Below are 23,860 nucleotides of genomic sequence, written 5' to 3'. Positions count from 1 at the left end.
CAGTATGAATTCTGGGACCGATCTCGCTTCGCTTATACAATGTCAACGTCTTGTTCGAAGTTTGGTGTCACAATGAAGTGCTTCTTAGAAAAAAACGTTTTTTGCCCCCTGGGCCCTTGAACAATTTTTACATGAAAGATTATTTGTCCAGCCTTGTGAGTCTCTTCAAAGGGTGTCTTTGTGCCAATTGAAGGAATCTGCTCAACTTCTTTTTGCATCAGTCATAAGGCCTTGCATGTTTTCAGCCTTTTGTTTGCTGCCCTTTATAAGCTGCAGTGTATTTTGTCTCAAGCGTTTATCCGCTTTCATCTTTGGAGAACATTTTCTTTGGCCTTTGGGAGATTATCCTAAAGGTATCTCCCCCACTTCAGTGTCTTCAACAACACGTATCATTTTTCCACAAGCAGAGAATCATCGACTGTAAATCAAAACAAAAGACTTCATCCCATCAAAAATAGTCGATTGGAATCAAGCAGACTCGCACCTCTCTAACCTTGCCAAGGCCATCTGTTGTGAAAACGAAGGAAAGCATGCTAATTTGAATTTTTGTTGTCCCTCCTCCCGCGGGGGAGCAGACGAGACTGACGGTGAGCGGAAATGAGGAGGATTGACCCAGAATCGGCTCAGATGATGCGCACTGATGTGCCCGTGTAACAATGAGTCATGTTCATCCAGCTGATTGACAGCAACCATAGTTTGACAGCAGGGACCAGTTTGTGACACCATTTTTTTTTATGCCACTTTCATAAATAGTTCAAAATGATTTTCCCGGGATACATCGGATTGGTTGTCACATTTTATTGTTTACAAACAAGCAACTCGGGTTGCACTCACTATTGTCCTGCGTGTTATTAGCAAAAATAGGTTATTTGAAACCCTTCCCCTCAGATCGCCTTCTTGCACGTTGGAGCGTTCATGTCCTCGATGTTGTCACGCGACAAGGGACAGCTCTCCGCTCTTTTAATTGCACCGACAGTTGAAAGAAATGTGCCACGTGGTACATGAAAACATTAAGCCCTTAAACTTATTAACTTGACAGACTGTGTCTTTCCAAAGTAAATTGACTGAAGGAGATGGTGGGCAAATGTACTCGACCTAGACAATGTAGGGCAACCCCGGCCCCGAAGTCTGGCTGGGTTAAGAAAATTCTCGCGTTGATGTCGATGAACCACTTCGCCCGTTTGTGCTCCAACAAGCGACACTTCATGCCAACACAAGCAGTCAAATCAATGAGCACAGAGAATGTGAGTGCCGCAATCTCTTATCGCTTGTTGCCGATGGTCCAACAATGCCTGAAGGCTGCATGGCTGCCCGTCTGGAAAGTTTGCATCATTGATAGCTTGCAAAAAGTGTGCCACATTGAGGTGATAAAAGTTCGAGATCAATTCTCTGTCATGGCTGTATTAGTATATCATTTTCAGCACAATTGGGCAAATTGCACTCATTGAAGGTATACTGTATATAAACCTAAACAAATATGCTTTTTATTTTATTTTCCAGAAGGCCCAAGTAATCTCAGATTAATATTTTTTATTCATTATAGTGTGAGTTTCTTTGTATTTCAACGAGTGTGTCTCATACACACAACACGGCGAGCTGTCCGTGAAGATTATATTGCGTCTAAACGGATGCAAAGACAGATAGAAAGTCAATTAAAGGTGGGAGACAGTTGATAGGTTTACGTTCTCGCTCACGGGAGACCGAGGATCCGAGGGAAATCGATGCAGGATTGATGAAATGGACAGAAGGATAGGAAAAGGTTTACCGGTACTTACAAATCACAGGTGTGCATTTAATTAATGAAAGTAGTAACCAGACATGTTGAAGGTAAATTCAATCTTGATGCACAAGAGACTTAATTTCTAAAAGTTATTAGGATTAAAATTAGGATAAAGTATTTGATTGAATCTGTTTGGTGACCAATTTCGTTATTAAAAAAAAAAAAATCATCCTCTCTTGGTGAGAATTTGCTTTGGAGACGGTTTTATTTTAAACCTTTCCATAATTACTTTTTGGCAAATGTATTTCCCTTCCAGTTTTGACCTCACTTGTGAGCTTCTTGCCACTGGACTGCACCTCAGGGGCTCTCCAGTTTCCCCCCTCAGTCATCAATATGCCCTCAGCATCAACAACCCAAAAGAGATAAATGGTTTTCTGCATTGTTAATTCTTTTTCATTTTCGCCAGCTTTGTTGTTAATGATTTCTGTCTGCACTTGTCTTCTGGGCAGGACTTTATTTTCAGATTGACGACATTCACTATTTAGGAAACAACGCTAATGGGGAGTAGAGCAAGTTGAAGCGAAATTGTGGGCGGTTGGAAACCAAAGCAATGGGCTGACTTCAGGCAATGATGTGTTTGATGTGTTTACTGCTCCGGATGAACGAGTAAAGGATAAATCAGAGTCCCGTCGCTTTAATATTTGGAGCTGTCACAGCTGTCATCTTGCGTTTTGCTTGGGAAAATAAATATGCAGATTCGCATCAGTTGCGAGAGTGTTGCTCGACTGCATTCGGCCCTCTCAATACATCCACGTGAACTTAAGATAATGTGTGAAGTATAAACACCATTTTGTTTCAGGTTAGCACATGTGGAAACTGACTTTGATTTACTTGGCGACAACAAACTACTGCCAATACGTGTTACTAAAAACTTACTGGTTAAATTCTTTAAAATGCGATCCAACACTGACATCAGGACTGTGTGTAAAAATAAAACAAATCAAGTCCATACAGTAAAATGCACAATTCTGCACGATTTCTAAACTGGCAGTCAAAAAAAAAATGTTTCTCAGGCGCTCCTATTCAGCGTGAATTTTTGGAGGATGTTATCTGAGACAAATCAATGTTTTCATTCTTTACCTGCACAGCAGTCTGAGCCTAATCCCCTTTTTTTTTTTTTTTTTTTGCTCCTCCTTTTTTGTTTGCGCAGTGATTTCATTGCTCGCCAAAATGTCAGCTTTTCGCCTTCTAAGAAAATGATCTCTGATGGTTTGGATGAAAAAAAGCAAGCCAGAGTGATCGAAACTGAGGCAGCGAGAAACAGACCACTTTGGCCTCTGCTGTTATCTGCAACAACAGAAATGGAACTGGTCCTGTCCTGTTTCTGGCAACATGTGAAGGGAAGACTGGATAAATAAAATCACAGCACCAGAATAAAACATTGTCAAGACTAACATTTACAAAAACGGAGCAAACGAAGAAAGGAAATGATGCAAGTAGAGCTGAATGGAATTATTTACGTGAGCGTGTTTGTGGGTCTTATTTTCAGATAAATGGGCCGAGTGTTGTATGAAGCAGTAGCAGGCTTCCTGTGCCCACCGTGCCAGCTGACAAACAACAGAGCCCCCGAAACACTCCCAGCTCAAGTGAATACGATTAACTCAGCCTCTGTGCGCTCGTTTGTTGGTCTTTACTAAATTATGTCCATTCGGGGGGGGGAAAAAGCTCTTTGGTTAGAGCCACTCTGCTTGTTTGAAGGTTGAATGGATGTCAAGTTACATAGTCAACACAGCAGGCTGATATTGGTGTGCTGGGATTATTGGTGAGCAATTCGGAGTCTTCTGAGGATTACAGCATAATTGGATATATTGTCATTTGTGCACCACTATTGTATTTTAGGAGGTGTGGGGGTGTAACGCAAATACAATGTGAGCACTGATATGGTCAATAACACATTAGCAGTCCCTGAGCGACTTGTGTCGTTCCCAAGGCAACCGGACCCTCCTGGACCAGCCCAGCTGAAGGCTCCATTAGCATTTTGGAGCATTGGTTTATGTGTTTGTGTGGGCAGTGTAATCTTTTGGGAATGTTCGTGAACTCGACACTCCTATTTGGCATCTTTGACTTTCACTTCTGTCAAGGTTTGAAGAGGCACAATTAGGGCTTACGGCTGTGGGTGTTTGTTAGTTTGTTTGCCTTTTTCAGGCTAATCCTAATTAGCACTATTGGGTTTGATAATTAGTCTAATAAGGGAATTCCCTTAGAGCTTGTGTATAATGAGTTTCCGAGCGTAGGTGTGTGTGTGTGTGTGTGTTCAGCCTTGAGGATATGTAATCCGTTATCTCCAAAAACAAGATAACTAGCAATGTGAAGAATCCACAATCCGCTTCAAATGTTTTTTTTTGACAGCCTTGATCTCATTCACACTTTTAATTGCAAGGTCTCGGGTTATATTTCTTGGTGCTAAAATGTCCTTTGGAGTGATTGCGTGTGTGTGAGACTAAAATCAACGCGAGTGTGAGACATTTGCTGTTCCAATCAATGTTATGGATCCCGTCCTTTGTCGCTCCAGCTGAGGCTTGTGGGAGTTTGTGAAATGAGTATAAATAGCTGCTCCATTCTTCTTCCAGGAGACACGCTGACTTTCATCTGTGTGTGTGTTTATCTCCATTTGTGTGTGTGTGTGGAAGTTAGACATGCTTGTCTTCGTGTAGAGCTCGCTGAGAGACTCTCAAATTCAGTTTGAGCTCCATTCCAAGTACTTAAAACTATAGGGCACTTTCATTATGTAATTACAATCTAAAATGAGTCGAGGAAAATGCCAAGCTGTTTGCAAACTAATTATCCTAATGGGCAAACAGCTGATGAGAGCAAAAATGCGGCGATGCGGCATGAAGACTGACAGTCATTGTTTTAAAAGTCATCACTCGTACTGATATTTGGCAAATAAATAAATATGTGAAACGCCAGCTAAAAATCAGCACATGCCAGTGACCCTGCCACATTCCCTTTCTGCCAATAATAAGCTTAGATATCTCTCAAATGGGACGTGCAGTTCCATTTATATTAACCTCGGTGTCAAGGTCGTCTGAAGGTGGTCCTGAATTTGATCATTTTGTATTCTCAGTTTGTCTGAAGAGTTGAGAGATTAGTCGGGACTGTTAGCAGTGTGTGTGGCTCAAACTGTACTTGAGTCAGACATGTGATGTTTTATTTTTATGCAATCTGGATACACTTTTTCTTCCTGCATGTGTCCTTGTGTGTGTGTGTATTTGCGGTTTGGTCTCAGTGAGAGAGCCAGTTGATTTGCATCCCCTTAAGATCGATCTTGGGTTTAGCCTGCTTCCTAAAGTGATTACCTCTCCACACAAGTAGACCAATATGACCGCATGATTGTGCGACAGGTCATATGTTTAAATTAATGTACACTGCAATGACTGAGAGTGTTTTTCTTTGCAGGAAGTTAACTTACACGCTCATAAATTGAACTCCTGCAGCTCCATTCCGATACGAATTAGTTCGAGTGCTCCCTTTAGGGCAAATGGCAGCACTGCTATATATATATATATATTGCAGCTGTCTTGCTCATTCTGTAGGCAAATATATAAAATGAGCAATATTTTAATGACTTTGCAACAAAGGTTTGGTTTCATTTAGCAGGTTCTGGTTGTGGTTATGTCTTCGTGTCCCCACGCAAGCTGTCAGGAATTTGCCTCGTAATCCTTAGGACTCAATCATAAGCCTGAAAGGTATTTCTGTGAAAGGCAGAATAACATCACACATAATCGACACAGACAATGAACAAAAACAAAATGACTGAGGCAAATACACGACGTGTTTGGAGAACTAGTTTGTATGGCCGATGTTTGATATTATGATTCCTGCATGCTTTGAAGCAGTTTTGATATCACATCCATTCCAAGCAAATCATATTTGGGTTATTCAATGCACCTTTTTTGTCATCTCTTAGGATACGTCCTCAGATGGCCAAAGAGAAGATTGAAGGTTGCCACGTGTGTACGTTGGTCACACCCGGCGAGCCGCAAGTGCTCCTGGGGAAAGACAAGGCCTTCACCTACGATTTTGTTTTCGACATCGACTCGGAACAGCAGAGCATCTACCAAGCGTGCGTGCACAAGCTCATAGAGGGCTGCTTCGAGGGTTACAACGCCACCGTCTTTGCTTACGGCCAGGTAGGTTGCAGAGATCTCGGCCGTCGCTAAACGTCCTGCCAAGCAAAATGTGCGTGACAACACACCGCTCCTTCCCACCTGTACTGTCAGATTGTGATCGGATCATCCGGTATGCGTGTTAATCCAAAAAGGGTTTATGTTTGGGATTATTTGGGGTTTTAATTTTCTGTTTGTACAGGTGCTGTTTGCTTGTACGTCCATGGTTGTTAAACATACCGGAGGCATTTTGCTGTCTTTCCACTTCAATGGGCTTACAAAGGCTTTCGGGAGAAATTTCACAGTTTACCATGTTGATAATCACTGCTCGAGATTTTATTGATGGTCGAGTGGTTCAAAGAAGCGATATTTCGTAAGACTCTAGGCTGTGCTATATTTGAACGCTAAATACCAGAGTTTGTCTGCGCTTCATTCAGACGGGCTCTGGGAAGACCTACACCATGGGGACCGGTTTCGACGTGAGTCTGGCCTTGTCGGAGCAGGGCATCATCCCACGAGCGGTTCACCACCTCTTTGAAGGGATCCAGAGCAGGAAGGAGAAAGCCAAAGAAGCTGGCACCCAGCCCCCCGAATTTAAAGTCAGCGCCCAGTTTCTTGAGGTACGTGATGCAGAGGGAATTGACCGAGCACGGGCCCGTGTGTGTGTGTGTGTGAGGGAGGGGGGGGGCTTATTAACTCTAACCAGATGGGAGTGAAAGGGGAAACGAGGGAATCAGACCCTCTTCCACAAACAGGAAGCGACAAGCTGATGACAGATGGGCAGGAGTGTCTTCTGTGCTTTGTCCCAATGAATGTTGACCATTATGACTGACATTAGTCTTCATCACCCTGGGCTGCAAGATGGATAAGAGCAAGGGATGAGTGGGCAAAGTGGGAAGCATATCTGCAAGCAACAAGATAAAAAGACAGCTAAGCTTTCTGCTGGATGTTTTTGCTTCTTCCGAATGTCAGTGGAAGTGCGTGTGGAGGATTTGATTATGCTTAAAAATAATTATATTACTGCGCTCAGTCATGTAGCTTGGTTGTTGGTAATGTCTGTTTTTGCTGTTGCTCTCTGGTGGTGGTCTTTCTGTAGCTTCACAGGTCAAAAGGTTATCGCTGTTGATGTTAAACATATGTGTGTGTGTGTTTCTGTTTTTGGTAGTCGTTGGGAGAAGCTGAGCTTTCAGCTTACTTCTGTGACCCTTGGCCTCATTGGCCTCAGTCATCACTCATGTGATCCATTACTGCAAATGGGCTGTTTAAATGTGGTTAGGTTTGTTTTGATAAGGACGATCCGGAGAAAATAAAAAGTAGGTCTATTTTTTTTTAAATTCACATTTCTAGATCACAAGATACAATGAAAATGACACATGGTCTTCTACGTATAAATCTGTGTGCTCCGGGGACATTGTCTTATGTCAATATGTTTAGAAAAAGTATGGAAGGAATTGTAAATAATAATTCTTATACAAGCATGTCCGTATTTTAAATAGATCAAAATCAAATCTCAAAGGTATTCACATTCAAATGTGCAAGACCAAAAAAAAAAGAATCTATGATTTCGGGTTTGTGACGACCGAATCTAACATTGTTGATTTGATGACTTAAGTACTGCTATTTAAATTCAATTCTGGATTCATTTTAGCTTTACAATGAAGAGGTCCTGGACTTATTTGACGGCACGAGGGATCCAGAGAGTCGGACCCGGAAGTCCACCATAAAAATCCACGAGGATTCTAGTGGTAGTATCTACACCACGGGGGTCACTTCCAGACTCGTCCAGTCTGAGGAGGAGGTGAGTGCATGTTTTTCAATACATTATGTACACATCTAAAAAACCGTGCCAGAAAGAATATTGTGGCCAACTTTTTATTGATGCTGTCAGAGACGCTTTAATTCTAAAAAAAATATTATTGTTGGCGTTTGCAGTGTTATAGTACATTCCATCAAACTGACATTTGTGTTCTTCAAGTTCCTGTTACCTTGTTTGGCTATGCGAGAGGGGCATTCAAATCAGATCATTATTATGCATGCTGTTCAATGAATTCCTCTCACAGCGTCAATCAAAACAGGAGGTTTTGACGGCTTTCTCTTTGGATGTTTGATTGGCATATTTTCTAAATGTTATCAGTGTGTCGAAGTTTAGTTTAGTTTTTGGCACCCATCTTGCCACGGGATGGCAGAGGTCCACAGAAGCTCCCAAAAGTCAACAACTGTCTGCTGTCAAAAATGACAATGAGGGTCGAGCTTAACAAAGGAGATTCTGCTCCTGCGAGCTGCTTTTCAGCTTCACTGATTTTGATTGATTTTGCGGCGAATGATTTGTTTTCGTTACTTTAGTGAGCATGTCAAGACTTGTTATGCCTGTAAAAATCGAAACAGCTGAAATGTTCCTGCATCTGAACGGAGTGACGAAATAGTTGCAGTGAGGACAAATTGCACTAGGTTGCCTTGTTTTCATTTCTAATTTAAAAGTCATCTTTTGTGTGTGTGTGTGTAGTTGCTGCAGTGTCTGAAACTGGGCGCGCTGTCCCGCACCACCGCCAGCACACAGATGAACGCTCAAAGCTCCCGCTCACACGCCATCTTCACCATCCACCTCTGTCAGATGAGAGTCTGCCAGCAGCCCTTAGAATTGGTGAGCCCTGCTGCAGGGTGAATGGATTGCCGGAAAAATGAACACAAAAAGACACGACGTGAGAGGGAGATTCATTGGGAGTCTTATCGGAATTTCATTATAATCTGCTTTTACATTCAAATCTGTCAGAAGGCAGAGGAAGGAGGATTAGGATTAATCAGAGGATAGAAAAGGCAGGTAAGGATAGGAAAGAAGAAATATGGTAAAAAAAAAAAAATTGTAACTTGAATTTGATATTAAATGTATTTCGGTAACACCGCACAAAAAGTTTGTACAGTGTCAAATATTGCTTCCATCTATTATAAAACTCAACTGTTTATTTATATCATATTATGTCGATATAAAGTATGAAATTAAGTATACAGCCACTGTATATGTTTATGCAAATAGCTTCTGCAAAAGATGTTTGAAGCACCATATGTCCAACCTAGTCAAACGGAGACGGGGGGAACAAGGAATTAAATGGTGTGGACTCCAATGCCATCGAGCAGCCCGAGTTTGAAGCGCTGATGGCCAAGTTCCATTTTGTCGACCTGGCTGGTTCGGAGAGGCTCAAACGCACTGGAGCTACAGGAGAGCGAGCCCGGGAGGGAATCTCCATTAACTGTGGACTGGTGAGGCACTTACAAAATGTGTGTGTATCTGTCTGTCTGTAAACACATTTTGTTCATTAGATCTTGGTATGTTTATTGTGTGTGTGCGTGCGCGTTCACCGACTGTAAACACATTTTGTTCATTTGATCTTGGCGTGTTGTAGCGTTTTTATTCTGTGTGTCTTGTAGTTGGCCCTGGGAAATGTCATCAGTGCTTTAGGAGACCAGACCAAGAAAGGGGGCCACGTCCCCTATCGAGACTCCAAACTCACTCGCCTGCTACAAGACTCACTAGGAGGCAACAGGTACATGACGGTCACCATCAGATACCTCTTAACCATGAACACAAATGTATCCTACTGTCGGACTTCGATATAGATATATGAAATGATTCTCTCCAGCCGCACCGTGATGATCGCCTGCGTCAGTCCGTCCGACCGTGACTTCATGGAGACCCTGAACACCCTCAAGTATGCCAACCGAGCGCGCAACATCAAGAACAAAGTGGTAGTGAACCAAGACAAGACCAGCCAGCAAATCAGCGCCCTGCGTGCCGAGATTGCTCGCCTCCAGATGGAGCTGATGGAGTACAAGGCGGTGCGTGCTCGGAGATTTAATAGGAAACGGTGGCACGCACATTTTGATGAGAACGTGAGATGAGGAAAGTGTTAGATATAGGAAAGGAGCTATTGCACATAGTCCTCCGTCTAACTGATGCCAAATTTACAGCAGCGGGAAACCTAACCACTGCAGTGGAAGTATTTATGCTCTCCACTTTTTGACCTCTGGCTTGTCCACCTACAATGTGATTAAGTGAGCTGTCGCGGGTACTGGAGCGTGGTGAATGTGACTCGGTCTGGATACGGTTATAAGAACTGCGAGTAACACACACGCCCGTCTGCCACCAGACGTCATGATGTTTGCGTGCTGTGTCCGGATTAGACAGGCACTCTCTGTTCATAGATTATGCAAGAGAGTTTTCTAGTGTTTATCATTCAGGGTCTGACAATGCCCAACGCTAAGCAATCTGCCGGGCAGTCCTAATGTTGATCAGCACCAAATGATGTATTTATTTTATGTCGGTCCTCATCTTGGCATGCAGGGGAAGCGCGTGGCATGCGAGGACGGTTCGGAGGGTTACAGCGACCTGTACCAGGAGAACGCCATGCTCCAAAGAGAGAACGACACACTGCGCCTCAGGGTGAAGGCCATGCAGGAGACCATCGATCACCTCAACACCCGAGTCACACATCTGCTGGCCAACGAGGTCAGCGTGCTGCTCTCCAAGTCAAGTATGTGTACTCCTCTTAAACTTGTATAGTAAACGTGGCACATTTTCTTTTAGTGTTTGATTCCATCTGACTTGACCTCTAGGTGAGGGCAACCAGGAGATTGGGGCTCTAATTCAGAACTACATTCGTGAAGTTGAAGAACTCAGGTGAGATCTTTTTTTACTCTTAGACCACATATCAGTCATTTGGTGAAAATTGCAAGTCAAGCCAAATTTATTTAGTCCTAAATCACAATGAAGTCTCAAAGAGCTTCACATGTGCAAAAATTGACAAATACGCTCAACATCCCCTGATCTTAAACTCCCAGGAGGGCAAGGAAAAACTCAAAAAACCCCTACTGGGGGAAAAAATGAGAAACCTTGAGAAGAGACCACAGATGGGAGGATGCCCCTTCCAGGATGACCAGGCTGGATGCAGAGAGGGCACATAGAACACATAATGTAAAACAATCCAAAGAAAAAGCGGATGTCCAATTCAAAATAAAGAGCTGCAGGAAGGTGCCCTCAATTGTCCTGGCAGTGTCTTCGAGGGTGGTAATCCGCGCTCATCCCGATTGGTCGACAAGAAATCCAGACAGCTGTTATCAGTTTGGGTGTCATCCAGCCGGGGAGGGGGGGAGGAGGACAGCGAACACAAACTCCAGCCGAATCAGCCACCAAAGGTTAATTAAAGGCCATAGCATAAAAATGTGTCTTTAACCGTGTCTTAAATGTTTCGACTGAGGTAGCAGTTCTGATATCTCTCGGTAGGGCATTCCAAAGCTCTAGACCCTGCGGATTTGTTTTTGCCCCTCGGGGTCACTAAAAGACGAGCGTTTTGCCAGCAAAGGTTAGGGTTATATTTATTTGTCCAATTACTTTTGAGCCTCTGAAATAAGGAGTGTTTGTATAAAAATAGCTACAATTCCTATATGTTTAATTACATATTTATGTTCTACACCTTGAATTAAATCTTAAAGTCTGCACTTCAATTCCGTTGTAGTTGTTTCATTTCAAATCCAATGTGTTGGCATGCAATGCCCAAAAATATGAAGATTGTGTCAATATTTTAAGACCTAACTGTATAATTGGGTGTTAACCACATAACATTGAAAACTAATGTTGTATTTACGTATTATGTCCCCAAGCGGGATCATATAAATACTAAATAGTATGGGTCCGAGTACCGCTCCCTGCGGGACACCACATGTAACGTTTGTGAGCTCAGAGGTCATGTTGCCATGGACCATGCGATGGGTTCTGTCAGATAGATCGGAATTAAACCAGCGAAGTGCTTACCCTGAAATACCAACGCAGGTTTTAAGGCGTTCTTATAAAATATTGAAATCTACGTACAGTGTCGAAGGCGGCACTGAGATTGCGGAATAATAGTACAGATGAGGTGTTTGAATCCATAGTTATGAGGAGATTATTGGTCACTGTAGCAAGTGCTGTCTCATGGAGTGGTTCGCTCCAAAACCAGACTGAAACGATTCAAATCGATTGTTAGCGACCATGTAATCATTAAACTGCTGCGCTACTACTTTTTCAAAATATTTTGCTATAAACAGGAGATTTAAAACCGGCCTATGATTACTGAGACGGTCCAGGTCGAGGGTTGGTCTCTTAAGTAGGGGTTTAATAATAGCGGTTTTAAAGGCTGTTGGCACGATACCAGAGGAGACAGAGAGATTAATTGTATTTAAAACGGACGGTCCGAAAATCTGAAATAACTCTTTAACGAGTTTGGCTGGAAGCAGGTCGAGTAAACACGTTTGTTTAGCCGCACTAAGCAATTGTGTAAGCCTTTCAAGGGACACGCTTTTAAAATTTGAGAGAGATATCGCATGATCAGTCAGCTCCCGTAATCGGCGGTCTTGACTGAGTGATTGGAACGATCACCGTGATATCATCCCTAATCGTTGACAGAGAGGTGAAATTTCAAATTTTATTAGGTAGTGATCGGACATAACAGTAGTGTATGGTAATACTGTTATATTTGAGGTTGCCAATGCTCGGGATAATACCAGATCTAAAGTATTTCCATTTTTATGCGTTGTTGCCTGTATTGCTTGTGTAAAACCGAATATTTCAATCATTGTCTGAAACGCCACAGTAAGTGGCTCTGACAGTAAATTTATATGGATATTAAAATCCCCCATAATTATTATATTATCCGCATTTGTCACTACAGGTCAGCCATAAATTCTGAAAATTCATCCAGGAAACCAGAGTAAGTTCAGGGTGGAAGGTAGATAACAGCGAGATAAAACGACGGCAAGGCTGTGGATCGAACAACGAGAACTTCAAAAGTTTTAAATTCGTTAATCGAATGAGGGCTAAGGCTAAGATCGGAATTGAAGATAAGGGCTACACCCCATCCTTTTTACAAGGACGCGCAAAATTTGGATGCGAGGCCTCATTAAACGGCAGCAATTTATTAGGTTTTAACAAAGTCACAACTCATCAACTGTCTTTTTCACTTAGATCCAAGCTGCTGGAGAGCGAGGCCATGAACGAATCATTGCGACGTCAAGCTGCTCGGCCCTCCTCCCGAGCGACCTGCGCTTCCTCCTCTTTGAGCCCGGCCCCTGGACACCCCCCTGGCTCTTCCCCCTCGACCATGTCCATGGAGGCCGAAATGACGGACGTGTTGCGCAGGGCCAAGCTGGACATCGAAAGGCTGAAGAAGAAGGAGAGGAGGCAGAGGAGGATGAGGTGAGGAAATCGCCTCGTATTCATTTCTTTTGAAACTCTGCCCTTGCCATTGAGGTTCCATGTAGGTCACTGAGTGGAATTGGGATGTAGCCAGGAGTAAAACTAGCTTTGGCTCATTCAGCTGGCCACTAGGTCGTGAGAGTGCACAGTCCAAAAGGCTAATTGGGATTTAATGGGATGTAGGTGGGAATGTTAAGATGGGGCGTTTGATAAGATGCATGCTCGTAAAGCTCAGAGCAAAGGGGAGGGTAAATATGCTCATAAAATCTACAGAGCTAAAAGCAAAAGTGATGGCACTTAAAAAAAAAGACTTTGCTAATGAGTCTGGTTTTTATGTTGAGCACATCACTTAAGAACTTTTTCGGAGCACTAATGGAGAGGGTTAGATTGCGCTCAAAATGGATCAATATTATTTTGCCTTTTTTTGCATACTACTATTTATTTTAATCAGATCAATGAATCCATACATTCTATATATGTTATACACAAACAACAATTTACAGTCACATTCACAGCTATGGATAAATAGTTTTTTTTTTAAATGTCCTTCAGTCCGGAGTTGGAGAAAGGGTTGAAAAAACGCGTTAAGTTACACAACCACGAGAACGGCGACAACGGCCAAAATGGACAAAACGGGCTGAACGGAGAGATCGATTCGGATGACAATCACACAGAGGTAACGTCAAAGTTTGATTCATAACAAAGACGAAAGGAAGAGCTTCCGCTTGATATCTCGATCTTTCTGGGCAGGACATCATGTCGACGTTGCAGGAAGAAAGTGGTTGCGATGAAGAGGAGGAGGAGGAGGAAGGAAGGGAGGAAGATGATGAGTTTGATAGCGATGAGAGCCTGGTGGACTCGGACTCAGATTCTGATGAGAAAGGTGTGCTTCTTTGATTTTGGACACTAATATGAAAATATATTGAATGTGTAGCGATGTATTGCCGTGTCTTAAGTTCTGTCCTTTTTGATTGTCTCTCCACTCTCAGCCAACTTTCAGGCCGACCTTGCTGACCTGACCTGCGAGATCGAGATCAAGCAGAAGTTAATAGACGAGCTGGAGAACAGCCAGAGGAGGTTGCTGATGCTGAAGCTCCAGTATGAGGAGAAGCTCATTCTGCTGCAGAACAAGATCCGAGACACCCAACTAGAGAGGGACCGCGTGCTTCAAAACCTCAGTGAGTCTACTCACTTGGATTTTTTTTTTTTTTTTTTTAAGGTCATTCATTCATTTACTTTATGACTGGGCTCAACAGTGTCCATGGAAAACTACACGGAGGAGAAGGCTAACCGCATAAAGCAGGAGTACGAGAAACGTCTTAAGGAGATGAACCGAGACCTTTTGAAGCTCCAAGCTGCACAGAAGGAACACGCGCGTTTGCTTAAAAACCAAGGCAGGTACGAGCGGGAGCTGAAAAAACTCCAAATGGAGGTCAATGAGATGAAGAAAGCCAAGGTGAGAGAACGAAAACACAGACTGGAGAGATGAAGATTGGCGCCACCTCACCTGTCTCATCTGTTCTAGGTGGCGGTGATGAAGCAGATGAAGGAGGAGCAGCAGAGAAGGAGGCTGGTGGAAGCCAAGAGGAACCGAGAGATTGCCCAACTCAAGAAGGAGCAGCGAAGACAAGAGGTCAGTCCGGTATAAGTCTACGACTGGGCGATATGGACAAATTTCGTTGCTTGTCTTTGCTATGTCTCATGGAATGAGGATGGGGGGGCTATTTCAAAAGTCAAGCACCAGGGGGATGAAATTGTAATCCTATTTTGCAAATGTAACTCAATGTAGTCATCCTTCGTGTCATATTTTCAATTTACTCTCCCTTTCATACTCATTAGTTTCAAATCCGGGCCCTGGAGTCCCAGAAGCGACAACAGGAGCTGGTCCTGCGCAGGAAAACACAGGAGGTGACCGCCCTGCGTAGGCTGGCCAAGCCCATGTCAGACCGCGTAGCTGGACGCGTGGCCCGCTGGAATCAGACCGCCCCGGTTACCGACTCTGGTGCAGAGTTGTCCGCCAGCACGACGGCAAGCAGCTCCGAACCTGAGAGCGGAAAGACTGTGAGTGGGTTAGTGCGACAGTGGAACAACAAAAACAATGGCTATGGATACCTGGGAGAGAGCGAGGGGAGCATGGATGGAACGCGGGTCATTGGGTAAGATGGCCTCAGTCGTGCGATGGACGCTGTGTATGCCGTGTCGTAATCTTTCATTTACCTTCTACAGCAGCCGGAAGAAGCTGCAGCGGAAGCCAGCGGGCGTCGGCACCAACGCAACGGCGGGCCGATCCGTAGCCTTCTCCAAGATGGCCCGTCAAAAGTGGCAAACTCTGGAACGGCGCATTATGGACATCGTCATGCAGAGAATGACCATTGCCAATGTAGAAGCTGACATGGATCGACTCATCAAGGTTTGGGAGGCACTGATCTATGGCATACACACAATTTCCTATTCCAGATGTAAAACTCTTCCAATTTTTTTCCCCGAGTCAGAAACGAGAGGAGCTGACGGCCCAGCAGGAGGCACTCTCTCACAAGCGAGCGGTACTAATGGCCGAAGGGGAGGGTCCAGAAGCAGAGGACCGACTCCTTTTGGAGATCGGCGAGGATCTCGAGGTTCTGAACGCTAACATCGATTACATAAATGACAGTCTGTCCGACTGCCAGGCGACTATTGTGCAGATAGAAGAAACAAAGGTATGGAAGACACAAATTGACATGCTAGGACAAAAACTCGTACTCAATAAATGACTGCTAGTTAAATAAACAATTATATGAATCATTTTAAAGAGAAATTGTTAAAAATAATAATTTTAATAGAATGCCAATTTGTTGCAGGATGAGTTGGACTCAGTGGATACATCAGTGGTAATCAGCTCATGTTCTCTGGCTGAAGCGCGCCATCTGCTGGACCATTTTCTCAAGGCCTCCATTGACAAGGTCTATCAGTATAAACAAGAACCACTATAACCACTATATTCTGGTCAAGTCATGTGCTTTGTCTTTGATATTCTTTATATTTTATTAGCCATAAGAAAAATAGGATTGATGGATTATTATCTAAAAAAAAAAAAACTCAGCCACCATCTATTTCAGGTATATTTCAATGGGGATTCTTTTTGGGGGAAGTTGTATTCACTTTTCCCTCCAACTTTAAATGACCCTGTAACTTGTGGTAAAAAATAAAATCCTCAAACTTCTTCCATCCCCTCGAGCATCTGTATGTGGAACAGCTTGTCCCCAATGCTTTGACCATGTTTTCAACATTGTAACTCTGGACTGTTGAGGGTATAAATGCATTCTGTCTTATGTGTACATCAACCAAACAGATTTTCTACTGACACCACATTTGTGTGTTTTGCAAATGACAACATTGTGAGCATTTCTGCTCCTTTCTGTTGTGTAAGCATGAGGCTGGCACTCATCAGCACAGTCACACTTGTGGTTTTGTGTGTGTTAGAGCTTGCAAGTGGCACAGAAGGAGGCTCAGATCCGACTACTGGAGGGTCAGCTGAGACAGACCGATGTGATCGGTTCGTCCCAAAATCACATGATCCTCGATGCTCTGCGGGAAAAAGCTGAATGCATCCCTGAACTGCAGGCTCTCCTTCTCAATGTACAGCAGGGTGAGCACAAATGGTTGAATAAGTGAATTTTGATTGGGCCCAATGTGTTTTACTGACTGAGATGACTTGGTGCCCAACTCATTTTCAGAGAACGGTTACGCCAGCACAGATGAGGAACCTTCTGAGTTCAGTCAAGCCTCAGACAACAGGTGAAATTTCACCTTCCTGCCATTTTAGTCATTGGAATGATTTTTTTTTTTTTTATCTGAGCTCCCCTTTTTCTTTTCCAGTGTCTCTTTACTGAAAGAATCCAACAGCCAAGATGACCTCAAAATAAAGGTAAAGCATCTTATTTGCTCTCAGCATTCATTTATTATTTATTGCGTGCAACTCACTTGTTTTAACAAGTCTAGCCTTAATTACGGACAGATTAACCACTGTATTAAATCAGAATATTTACTTCCAATGACGTATATGTCCTTTTATTGACCACATAGTGGCAGTATAAGCAAGCAATTACAAGTTGCCTCTGCAGCTTTGATGTTGAGTGTGAAATAATTTATCATTTGACACAGTTCTGATGTACTCTCCGGTTACAGAGTGTCCTCCATCTTTTAATGCCCCCCCCTCTCCTCCCAGATTCATTTTGACCAGTTATTGTGTTGTGTTCCTGCTCATCTTCTTGCTGCTTGGCTTCAGTTCAATTATATTTTGCATTTCCGTTTGATTCCGTTATTACGCTGATTTTTACTCGGCCTATCTCTCTGGGCTTCCACCTCCCACGCAGGTGGAACCTCGTCTGTCAGCTCAAATGAAGGCGGTGTCGGCCGAGTATCTGGGTCCCGCCCTGGAGCATTTGTCAGGCTGCAAGCAGGCGCAAATCACAAAGTCTTTGGCCTCACTGACCGACATCCAGGAGGACGGTCTGAGCACGGTCAAGGCGAGCCTGGGCCTTGGTCTCAGTCTCTCTCTGCGGGACCCCTACCACAAGGACAGAGTGTCACGCACCATCAGCTTGCCTATCAGAGGACACACCTTGTAAGCTGAAAAATGCTCATTCAGTACAATTTGACTTAAGTCAAGTAGGATGTGAGCATTTGCATTTTGAAAATGAGTCAGCCAGTTGTTTTAGTGTCAGTAACACTGCTAATTGCTTTACGGGCATAATACTTGTAATTAGTGTGTTTAGCGTTTGTATACTCCCTTGAGGACTATTTGTTTTTGTGCGTTAGTCCCAGGCAGTCACGAGGCTACGACACCTCTCCCATCACCAGAAGGAAATCTTACGACCGTTCATACAGGTGATAATCACCTTTGTCGTGATGTCATTCATCGTTCTGCTTTTCACTCAAACTCGTTTTTATGGATTTTATCTCAGGCCCACTGATGGCTATACACCACCCTCCTCCCCTCCTCTGAGGACCAGGAATGACCGCAACGTGTTCTCGAGGCTCACCAGCAACCAAAGTCAAGGTTCTGCACTGGACAAGTGAGTACAATAAAATGCTGTTCTTTTTTTTTTCCTTTTACATGCTCTTACGGCCAGGAAGAGTTATTTTTATGTCTTCTCATTGGTTTACTGGTCCCGTAGGGTGGTTGAAGGTCAAGTCTTTGGAGAAGAAAAGGCCTTAATCTGTGCTTTTGTGGAGCTTAAGTGTGTGCAATTTCCAGTGAGTTTATCCACACATTCATTCCATCATGGACCCTAGAACACTTCAAGTGGCATTAATACCATCTCGTGGGAACCACTGGTGCTAGCAGTTGTTTTATATGACCAAGAGACACTGATGTGGATAATAGGTGATAGAAAGAATTTTTATGACACTATCACTTTTTTAATGTTTGGCAGGGAATCCATGCAAAATAATAAGAAGGACACACATCAGTTGTTTACGTTCTGGTTTATTTTGTGTTCATTCATACGGAAGGCTGAAATCTTTACGCCCACAGTGAAGAAAAAAAATGGTGTAGTATGCCCTCTTCAACCTCCCATCTCCTCCCCCCATCGATACACAAGAGAAAAAACAACCTCCAGTAGCAAAGTGTAGCCCAACAATATTGAGTGGCAACAAAGGTGGTGTAGAGATCGTGAAAAAAACAAAATTATTCTGACAAATGTCAGCTGTTATTTCAGGCCGCTTTTGCCCATTCTTTGTATTTATTTTTCATCGCTGTATTTTGCCTCATTCGCTGAGTTGTTTTCTTTTTCATATTATGGATGTTTTTATGCTCAAGACCGCTGATGTTTCGTTCTGGTATGAAGGAGGCGTAGGTCAATGCATTGCTTTTTATCCATGCAGATTCTTGTCAGTTGTAGCCATTTTGAATGGACTCAGTTCAACAATGTGGGGAGGTTGTTGAATCTCTGCAGAGTCTTTATGAGCGCTTCACCTGAGACTTAAACGCAACACTCAACTTTATTCCATATTCTTTATTCCAGACTGAGATGTAGAGATGAGGGGAGTGGTCAGTATGAATTCCCTCAATGGCTGTTTGCTTAGCAGGATGGAAAACTGCCATAAGCACAAAATAATGATTACCGTAGCATCTACAGTATCTCACAGTGTTATAACCCTTCAAACAACTTTTATTTGAACACAAACGGTCCCGCAATACATGTAGACCGACAATATCGCAGTTCTCACGTACATGTATAGTGGAATTTGCATTTAATTTTCATTTCTTCCAGCATTTTAAATTTGTGAATGTCAGAGGGCTAGGTTTATATTTCAATGTAGTCTTTTGTCACCTAATAATCTGATCTCACTGATGGTTGAACTCGTGTTCACCACATAGTGCATACCTATGAATTCCCCCAAATATGGCGGCTCCCAAACATGACATCTTTCTTCAGTCAAGCATAGAGCTCATTCGGTGTTAAGTGATCACAGAAAAAGCTTTTATGCGCTGCTCTACATCCAGAGCTTTTCCGGAGTCCCTCCTCCTTCGTAAACCCATTGCCAGTAACCCTTCTGTCTTTCCTTAGTGTGATTAACCTTTCCTCTCCTTGACACCCCATCCTACCCTGCGTCTTCCTCTTCTGCCTCCAGGTCGGATGACAGCGATTCCTCGCTCTCCGAGGTGCTCAGGTAGACCAACTGTGTCTTTTCCTTCTCTGTCTGTGTCTTCTGCCATTTGCTTGTTAAGCCACCATGACTACCACGGTTCCCGTGGTCGTCTGTGGCCGCCTCTTCACCACCTGTCCCTCCTCCATCCACTTTCCTCTCCACTCGCATGTGATTGTGCTTCCTTTGTGGTGATGCTACTACACGCAAAACCTGAATGGCCCTCAGGCTATGAATGGACTTTTCACATACAAATTGCTTGTGCAAATATGATTTTATAGCACAATCTTGTAAAAAAGTATTTCTCATGTTGCCAGTATTGCAGAATGCCCCAGTTTACTTGTGAATCTAATGAGGAGAAGCAATGTGGAAATTAGATGGATGGTACCCGAGTTAAACTGTCATCATTATAAAACTTTTAGAAGTAACATTCTTCAAAAAGAAATAAATGACGCAACATTAATGAGATGGTACACGATACGAAACAGACGGTGTATTTTTCTTTTATTATTATTTTCATCTGACTCTTTACTACCTGCAATGAATAATTGACTTTGTGTCTGATTTGTAAAAGTCGCCAAGCAAAACCGTAGAGAAAAGAAAAAACTCGTAATCTTAGCCAAAATGTTAAAATGGCAGAAAAAACAAAACAAAACTTGGTACAAAAATAGCACTTACATCTCAACAACTTTTAAGCTTGCCAATTAACACCTTACACTTGTTTGTTTTTCTCAAATCTAATCTGTATGAAAAACTGCCAAATTGACACCATTCTGTATTAGCGAGAAACCAGACTGGTGTTCTTTCAGCCTTGAGTAGTTATACCAGTGAAAGATAACAACAAAGATTAATTTGTCAGCTTTAGAGGTTTTGTTCAAGAGGATTGCACAAATGGTGTCATTTTATAATGATGTACACAAATCTTTTCTCCTCTCAGTATTTCTTACTAACTCTCAATTTGATGGGGCTTTCACAGAGGCACTTGTGTCTGTTTCTCAGTGTGATGCAGGGAACACACACTGATCTGCCTCCACATTTCTCATTATTTTGTTGGTCCCCCAAGCTCAGCACTGCAACATCCATTAGCTGCTCTTACATACCGTATTTGCCGGTGTATAGGTCGACTCGGTGTATAAGTCGACCCCCTAAAATTCGACGGAAATTTACGATTTTATGATATATCCTTTGTATAAGTCGAGCTCAATTGTTGCATTATATTAAACTTCAAAATTCAATCAGAAATATGCGAAATTTATTGACGAAATGTGTTCAAATTCCGGGAGGCCGTGCGCATGCGCAGTGGCCGGAAATAACTCCAGCTGAGCGGATCGGCTGTTTATAAGCACCGCGGAGGAGATCGCGGAACCTCATTCGACTTCCAGCGGCCGGCGAGCTCGCGCACGCCGCCCGCACCAACGGGAGGCCGGAAATAGCTCCAAGCCGAGCGGATCGGCACTTTATAAGCACCGCGGAGGAGATCGCGGAGCCTCATTCGACTACCAGCGGCCAGCGCACTCGCGCACGCCGCCCGGCACATCCGGGAGGCCGTGCGCACGCGCCAAGTGGCCGAAAATAGCCCTCGCCGAGCGGATCGACTGTTTATAAGCACCGCGGAGGAGATCGCGGAGCCTCATTCGACTTCCAGCGGCCGGCGAGCTCGCGCACCCGCCCGGCACATCCGGGAGGCCGTGCGCACGCGCCAAGTGGCCGAAAATAGCCCCCGCCGAGCGGATCGGCTGTTTATAAGCACCGCGGAGGAGATCGCGGAGCCTCATTCGACTTCCAGCGGGCCGCGCACTCGCGCACGCCGCCCGGTTCAAATTTTCTAAGTGCAACGCACAATGAGATGCATGAGAAACGGCCTTGGTTACCATCACATTTGAAGCGATGAATACGAAGTTAAATTTTATGACTCGGTGTATAAGTCGAGGTCGATTTTTTTCGGTCGATTTTGGATTGAAAAAGGTCGACCAATACACCGGCAAATACGGTACTTGATAACTCTGCACACTATGAGATCTTTCATTCTGATAGAGCGGGAGCAGTTGGTGCTATTCTGTCCACTGCTGCGAGAAGCTCGCTATATTCCATTTTGCATCCTGAATGGGGGGGAAACATGAGGCTGATGATGTAAATAGGAAGATAAAAAAAAGAAAATTCAATGTTTCATTCAATGCAGTAGCAATGAGCTTCCTGTAGCCTTGACAACAGACAGGAATGAGGTTCGCTTATAAAAATACACTGACCTATTTCACTTCTAGCTTTTACTTTAAATTATCATTCTCCTTTATCTCTCTCCTAATAGTATTTTATTGTACATTTTACAAGTTACTTTTTTTTTTATGTATTTATTTTCCCCCCAAGATTACAGGTAGGGCATATTTTACAAGAGGCAAATGTGTCTTTCCTTGCAATGTTTCTGGTATTCTGACGTCTCCATGATCGACGGGGGCTAAAAAAAAATCTTACTTTTAATGTCCCCCTTTGATATGGAGGTGGCCAAAGTATTTTTTTTTCATGGAAGCCCCCCAACCCATAAAGGTGGTGAACATGGTTGTTGCATGATGTCACCTTATGTTTTTCTCTGCAGGTTGCACTTGCATTGTTTTTTCTTTTTATAATTTTATTTGTTTTGTTTGTTTTTGTTTATTGGCTGATTTTTTAATTTGGTTTATTAATGCAGTAGATAGCAGTGTTTGTGCATTTATCTCCCAGCTTTGTTTTTATATTGGCACCAGCCAGTTAAGTAGAATTGATACCTGGAGAAGTATTATCATTTTTACTGTCTATTGGGCATTTTTCCATTTTCCAATTTCCTGTTCAACACTAGCAAGTAAAATCTCTCAGATGACGCAAATTATTCTTCATACAATCTTGCTGACAGAACAATATAGATCAACACAATTGCCCTGATTGCATCCAACACCTGCCGGTGGTTGCTGGGCAGGATTCGACTCCAGCCCCTGCAAGCCAATAAAAAAAGCCAGCAGGAATATGAAGTCCAACGATCACTAATGAATCTTCAAGATAAAAATTAAAAAGACATATTAGAATGGCCAACCAGTTGCACTCTTTACTCTTTCCTTCTTTACCCACTTTCATCCTCACCTACTTCACGCACACGCCCAGAGCCCACTAGTGTTATTAGGAAACCCACCAGAGACCAATTTTCTCACAATCCTCCCCGTTCACCATCTCCCTGCACTTGTCTCACTCTGCTGACTGCTTTCCAGGATCTCTTCGACTTTGGACTGTCAGCGTAACATGGGGGGAGGGTCAGTGCGTAGAACATCCAGAGACAGTTGTGTGTACCTTTTAAACAGGAGTCACAATGGCATGTTTGCGTGTAAGATGAAAAATAGGTCGATTAACAGAGAGCTCTTGTGGATGAAAACACTTTAACTTGGAGCAAGAGATTGTCCTCGAGTATGTACTCTCAATGGCCGCAGCATAAAAGCTGTAACAACACATTGTGAATGACATTTAAAAAGGAAATATCTGGGGGGGGGGTTTGTGTGTGTGAAAAAGCATGTTTGCCTGTGGTTATGTTTCCATCTGTAAAAATGTAGGAGCGATCATATCCTCTCGTTCTGCCTGGAGGAAGTAACACGGCCAATGATGATTTTTCTTCAGGGGTGTGATTAATCCTATCGGTGGCGTGAAGGGGGGCCGGACAGCTCCCCTGCAGTGTATGTCTGTAGCCGAGGGCCACTCAAAGCCCGTCCTGTGTGTGGACGCCACAGATGAGCTGCTGTTCACTGGATCCAAAGGTAAACACTTCAGCAAAGCGTTGATAAAACCGAAGCGGTTGAAAAGAAATTCATTGAAAGCATCGTCTTACGCATCTTTGTTCCAGATCGTACCTGTAAAATGTGGAACCTGGTGACAGGTCAGGAGATTGCCACGCTCAAAGGTCATCCCAACAATGTGGTGTCGGTTAAATACTGTCCCTCCTCGGGTTTGGTCTTTTCCGTCTCGACGTCCTACATCAAGGTGTGGGACATACGGGATTCGGCCAAGTGCGTCCGTACACTCACGTAAGTGCTTGTCTACTAGTTACAGGCTGTGCAATTATTTATTATGGTACAACAAAAAAGTAACATTATTTGATGCAGCTGG

General features: G+C 43.4%; 1 protein-coding gene across 2 annotated transcripts in view; it reads left to right on the top strand.

Moving 5' to 3' along the window:
• kif21b (kinesin family member 21B) overlaps positions 1-23,860 on the top strand; it is a 38,962-nt gene that overhangs the window by 6,293 nt on the left and 8,809 nt on the right. For both annotated transcript variants that reach the window (XM_088389717.1, XM_088389718.1), the window contains exons 2-29: positions 5,691-5,913; positions 6,327-6,509; positions 7,538-7,687; positions 8,393-8,530; positions 8,962-9,144; positions 9,313-9,428; positions 9,525-9,720; positions 10,226-10,415; positions 10,498-10,561; positions 12,881-13,111; positions 13,664-13,787; positions 13,862-13,994; positions 14,101-14,289; positions 14,368-14,567; positions 14,637-14,744; positions 14,951-15,267; positions 15,338-15,521; positions 15,604-15,807; positions 15,949-16,050; positions 16,571-16,736; positions 16,825-16,885; positions 16,967-17,015; positions 17,464-17,714; positions 17,909-17,977; positions 18,055-18,165; positions 19,727-19,765; positions 23,375-23,511; positions 23,598-23,778. In XM_088389717.1, coding sequence (XP_088245843.1) covers positions 5,691-5,913; positions 6,327-6,509; positions 7,538-7,687; positions 8,393-8,530; positions 8,962-9,144; positions 9,313-9,428; positions 9,525-9,720; positions 10,226-10,415; positions 10,498-10,561; positions 12,881-13,111; positions 13,664-13,787; positions 13,862-13,994; positions 14,101-14,289; positions 14,368-14,567; positions 14,637-14,744; positions 14,951-15,267; positions 15,338-15,521; positions 15,604-15,807; positions 15,949-16,050; positions 16,571-16,736; positions 16,825-16,885; positions 16,967-17,015; positions 17,464-17,714; positions 17,909-17,977; positions 18,055-18,165; positions 19,727-19,765; positions 23,375-23,511; positions 23,598-23,778 — 4,299 coding nt within the window. The remainder of the gene's footprint in view (positions 1-5,690; positions 5,914-6,326; positions 6,510-7,537; positions 7,688-8,392; positions 8,531-8,961; positions 9,145-9,312; positions 9,429-9,524; positions 9,721-10,225; positions 10,416-10,497; positions 10,562-12,880; positions 13,112-13,663; positions 13,788-13,861; positions 13,995-14,100; positions 14,290-14,367; positions 14,568-14,636; positions 14,745-14,950; positions 15,268-15,337; positions 15,522-15,603; positions 15,808-15,948; positions 16,051-16,570; positions 16,737-16,824; positions 16,886-16,966; positions 17,016-17,463; positions 17,715-17,908; positions 17,978-18,054; positions 18,166-19,726; positions 19,766-23,374; positions 23,512-23,597; positions 23,779-23,860) is intronic.

This window comes from Syngnathus floridae, chromosome 11, assembly GCF_059516105.1.
Source record: "Syngnathus floridae isolate MCC-2025c chromosome 11, RoL_Sflo_1.0, whole genome shotgun sequence".
Taxonomy (NCBI): Eukaryota; Metazoa; Chordata; class Actinopteri; order Syngnathiformes; family Syngnathidae; genus Syngnathus; species Syngnathus floridae.
Note: the sequence above shows the minus strand (reverse complement) of the source record. Positions and strands in the feature narration are given on the sequence as shown.